The sequence below is a fragment of the Echinococcus granulosus genome (genome assembly GCF_000524195.1).
Source record: "Echinococcus granulosus chromosome Unknown EG_S00004, whole genome shotgun sequence".
NCBI lineage: Eukaryota > Metazoa > Platyhelminthes > Cestoda > Cyclophyllidea > Taeniidae > Echinococcus > Echinococcus granulosus.
This window is the reverse complement of record NW_020170384.1, coordinates 1,406,288-1,411,390: the sequence shown is the minus strand read 5'-3', so window position 1 is coordinate 1,411,390 and position 5,103 is coordinate 1,406,288. Positions and strand designations below refer to the sequence as shown.

General features: G+C 43.0%; 1 protein-coding gene across 1 annotated transcript in view; it reads right to left on the bottom strand. All coding sequences in view use genetic code 11, as the record gives it.

Annotated features, from left to right (window-relative positions):
• The window catches only part of EGR_01143 (Sodium- and chloride-dependent GABA transporter), a gene marked incomplete at both ends in the record, with an annotated part of 10,620 nt that overhangs the window by 4,857 nt on the left and 660 nt on the right, over positions 1-5,103 (bottom strand). Inside the window, 5 exons of the mRNA XM_024490392.1 lie at positions 1,830-1,933; positions 2,561-2,695; positions 2,773-2,905; positions 3,166-3,394; positions 3,470-3,601. Coding sequence (XP_024355211.1) covers positions 1,830-1,933; positions 2,561-2,695; positions 2,773-2,905; positions 3,166-3,394; positions 3,470-3,601 — 733 coding nt within the window. The remainder of the gene's footprint in view (positions 1-1,829; positions 1,934-2,560; positions 2,696-2,772; positions 2,906-3,165; positions 3,395-3,469; positions 3,602-5,103) is intronic.

The window sequence follows — 5,103 nt, the reverse complement described above, 5'->3', positions numbered from 1 at the left end:
CGGATGGGAGGAGGAAATGCTTCAATATAAGTTAGATAGATTTAGCAAATCGTTGGCGCTTCAATCCGCGGAAGTGGGTGGGTAGTGGGTTGAAGGATTTACCAAGACCACTCATACTGCCATTTCTTAGTTCCAGGGTATGCAGATACGTTCATCTCCCTAATTTTCCTATGATATGAATTAAAGGTCTGCAGCAGACCCTAAACTATTTTAGTAGTCCACTCCCAACCGTAAAAGCGCACAAGTGAGCTGCAGATTCCACTGACACAGGACTTTGTCTCCAGAGGTCAGCGAAGAACGTACTTCCAGCGCCATGCCTTTCTCTCGCACTCTTCTTGCCTAACCGTCTAATCCCATTTGCTTTTGACTACGTGACTGCCTATTGCTAGTGTCAACGGAAAGGTGTTATTTTATCAAGAGCATACGAGGGTTGGGATGAGGCATGTGAGGCGACATTATATTCCTCTCCTTTTTCCTCTCCGTCTCATCCTAGAGTGTAAACCTGCCTTGTAACAGGTTTGACAATACGTGGCATGACGTCTTTAGAACTCTCAGACAATTCAATTTACAGTCCACCGCCTGCACACGCACACAGAATGTATCGTCCGTAGTTTTCAGGCGAAGAGGTGGTGCGTGTCTCGGAAGTGTGGGGTGAGTCGTGAGCGAAAGTGTCGTTGGCCGACTACCAATGCCATGTACATTAGCATAGCGCTGTGGCATAAAAGTCGCTTCTCATCGCAAGTCATTCATCCACTGGGTCATTGAGTCGACCACCAATCGGGTAGCAAATAAGCCAAGAGGTGAAGAACAAGTTGTGAGTTTGTAAAGTAGGCAGAAGGGCACGGACCTGCCCGTACTTCTACATAAATAATGCGTGAACACACGCCGTCGCACCGACTTTGCAGGCTGCGGGAACTTTCCACTCACCTGAAGAATGGTCTAGCCTGCTGCATTATTTTGACACAATCCTACTTGCTTGTTTCAATGAAAAGTAAAAAGTTTGCTCATAATTTTTTAATTTGCATCTAAAAAGTCTCATAATTGACGTGCAAATTTCCTTTCAACCTTTTTTAGTGAAAAATATAAGTAAAACAGATAAGGTGTAAAATTATAAAATAATTTTCTGTTACTTTCATTCACGGCGCCTTAAATTTTGTATGATTTTCTATGAAATTTGTAATGAGTGGGCGAAATATGAGAGCTTAAGTGTATCACTGAGACACCTGAACGTCCGATCCACTGGTAGAACGAGACAATGTCACTAACCACATTGTATGGGACTATACCACCCACCATCTAAAATAGCATTTGGGAGAGTTTTTTTAGTCCTTGTAGTGATGGTAGCAGCACTTTTCAGTCAAGATGAGGCTCTCTCTTTTCCTCCTTCCCTTTCGCGTTTACTGCCACTACCACCGCTACACTAGGTCGGTCCCCTCCTCATCCTTCATTCACTTCCACTGAAGGGAATAAAGTAAGATGGCGCAGTCCTCGGAGTGCTTGTTTCTCACCTAAATAAAAGCATTTATCCCTTCGATTTGCATCACTATTATGGGGCCCTTTCAAAGCGAAAACCGCACTAATCACTGAAATTTTTGATTTAGAAAAGAGAGCCACCTTAACTCCTCTTGGTTCCTTTTCCACTTTTACTGTAAATTAAAGATTAGAGCCAAAGAATTTATACAGATTGGCATTTTCATATTTTTCTCTGAGGTAATTTTAAATTATAATTTTTACTGGCTTTTATCCACGCCGCACAAAGGTGTTCGGTATCTCAACTGTTCGAAGAACTATGTTGATAGTAAAACTGGGGAATGTTTGCCTCTACTCACCTGACGGTGGAGTGATGGAAATCGTTGAAACCTCCAAGAGCAGTCAGCGTTCCGAGGCTGATTGAGTAGCTGAAGAAGATCTGAGTGCCAGCATCCGACCACACCTAAGTGGATAAAAAGCATTATCAGAGTCCTCAATCAAATTTTTTGGAGAAAAATTAAACATAGCTAGTGGCGAAAAGCTCCCTTGTGTAGTTAGAGAGAAATTCTAGAGCCTTCAAACAGATCGAAAGCATTTTAGCTTAGCAGCAGTGTTATTTAAAACAGAATACAAGATCTGGTTAATTGCTTTCATGAACAAGACATAGCACAGTGAGATTCGATGCTGCTCTGTATTATTCCTGGCAATGCAAATTGATTGTCCGTGGTCAAGCTCCCTAGCATCAAATCCTAAAACAGGGGAACGGAAGACGAACACACACCTTAAAGGTCGCAAAACAGCATTAATTATACCAAAGGAGTGACCCCGGTCTAGCCATTCAGCAGCGCTAATTGTTTCAGTGATGCAAAATCCAACATTTATGAGAAAGGGAAAATCACTCCAGTCACTTTGTCTAAGCATTGACTAGCCATTAGCTATTGCATCAGTAGAGGCAGTAGCGCAACATCTGGCCCTGCCCCCGCCGAGACCGCTAAGATTATTCAGTCATGCCAATTCATGGTGGTCCAAATGCTCTCCATGCATAATGAATCTATCAAGGAGAGAGGTGGGTGGAATGGGATTTCTTCACCTCAAATGAGGCGAGCGCCTCCCATTTTGGTTCCATGTAGTAGAGGATGCCCTTCTTTGCGCCCTCTAGCGTCGCTGTGCGGCCGAGGAGGACGGCCATCAGTAAAAAGGGCGCGGTGGCGGTTATGTAGAGCACCTGAAATTTGTAACGGAGGAACTTTATGCATGCTTGACCCAAACTAAGCTTCAATTTAGTAGATATCATTTGTGCACCTTTCCTGAGGCCCGAATTCCACGAAATATGCAGAGAAATACGGTGACCCATGCCAGCAAAAGGCAAAGAGCCAATTCCCATCTCACAGTGCCGATTTCGTCAATCCCAGCGGAAATCCCCAATACGCGCCTCCTAAATTTCAAAAAGCAGATTTGACATTTTTAGCAAAGCCCAAAGAATTTTATCACTTGTACTCTTGTTTTGATATCAGTCTATGAAACCACTATTCGAAATGTTAGTATGGATAAGTCTGTTTTTCCTGACTCGAAATAGGCCTAGTTTACACTATCCCGGGCGAGTTTCAAAGCTGAAAATTGTGGATTGTTTAAATGGGGCAACAAAGGAGGACAGAAAGGTGCCCACCTCTCACTTTTACAGGTGGATAAACGTACTCCCAGTATTCGTTTACTGGATCAGTCTTGAGGGAGATATTGGAGTCAGCGATAGAGCTTGTGTTAGTGTTGGCGTCTACGCAGAATTTGGTATTCCAGAAGTTGCCACAATTAGACCAAGGTACGCTTCTTTGCATGGAGGCGAAGAGGTAGAAGAAGATCCATGCAAGGATTACATTGTAATAGGAGTTGAGGCAGAACAGAATGAATGTTCCTGCGTACCCAACGCCTGTAAAGCATTTTAACAGCTCATTTTTGGTCGCATGGAATCTGTGCAGGGGTGGAGAACTAGAACCTCGCTTACCCTTGAAGAGGGGGATGATCTCCCAAGCTTCAATGCCACCCCTTGACATAAGCTGACCAATGCTGACCTCCAGGAAGAACATTGGAATGCCAGTCACGAAGATGCTGATGAAGTAGGGAATCAGAAATGCGCCTAAGAAGGAGGGAGAATAATATCACTTCTTGGACACTAGTTTGACCAAATCGGTATTTCTGGTAGTATTGTTGCCTATTTTATTGCAGTATGGAGGTAGAGTTCGTCCACCATCGTTGAGGTTCTGTAATCCCTACACATAAGATTCTAGAGGTCTGTTGATTCTTCTTTAGCAGTCATTGCCAGCTTTTAATATTTTAGTGATTCTTGCTGCTTAATATCTTTAATTTCACTTCCATTATCAGCGAATTAGATATTGTTTTGCCGTAGTATATATTTAACTGCAAGACATTCTACTTGAAACTTTGCCTTCCTGTGAAACCCATTATATTTTATCCCTACAGTGTGCTAGCAGCAAATCTTCTTCCATACCAGTACGGTTTATTACGATGCCAAGGGAGACACGAGGAGCGAATCCGATCCATCAGGGCAAATTCCCCGCCCCCTTTGGGTGATCAGCTGAACCTTAAGGCTACAGAAGGAAGCGATCAGCTCTAGATCCACGGAGGTCTACTACAGAATGGTTATTGAAGTTGACTTCACCTTTGACGGTCACCCTAATCTCATAGTCAGCAAGCATGGAGACAAACAATGCTAAATTTAGCAGAAACACCAAGCAACACGTGATACTAGTCATACCCCATCCTCGGGCAGTACATAGCCAATGGATCTCCACTTAAATGCATCTCACAAGAAAACAAGACCCAAGTTCAAATGGAGTCCATGGGCTGTTGTATTTACATTGGGGTAAAATGTCTTTTTAGCCCCATGAACATTGACTGACAATCAGTCAAGGCTCATAGGTGTTTCTAAATCACTCACTATGTTGTGAGGGTGGAAGTAGATAATCTACCTAGGGGGAGTCTTAAGAACAATATCGAAATGTTTAACAGCACTTTAAACTACGTGAGCTCTTGAGTTTCTCGATTTTTGGTACTGCTGCGCCAGTATGGCTGGGGGAGCGTGGCTCAACACCTCAGGAGAGGCTTGAGGTGCTACCTAGGATGATTGCAGCTGCACACGAAAGATGTCGTCGTACCGATGTAATCCAAAAGCAGACCAAAGGGACTTTTCAGCATTTAAAATTCAGCCAATTAGGGAGCTGTGTGCTAGTTTCGCTTACGTGACCGCTTAAATTTGCCATCGCTCAGCGAAAAATTCTTCCAAATTGCGGTACCTGAAAAGCTGCACCTAGTAAAACGTCAGTAAAAGAATCGGCGCCTAATCCCTTTACACCTTATAAAAGTCGTGTACACTTTTTTCTTTCTATCAAAAATATCTAAGAGAGGAAATTAAGGACTAAATTCTTCATTTTGCCAATTACCACACTTCCTAGCCGCGATGTTTCAATAATGCATCTGAAGCGTTCGGTGGATGTTCGAAGTTCCCAGTTTAAATGAATCCCCTTACCCCCACATGGTATTTCTTAAAGCCTGTCCAACTTTCACGGACAGTCATTTGTGAATAAATATTTTAAAATCTTATTTGTCTGTATGCTTTAC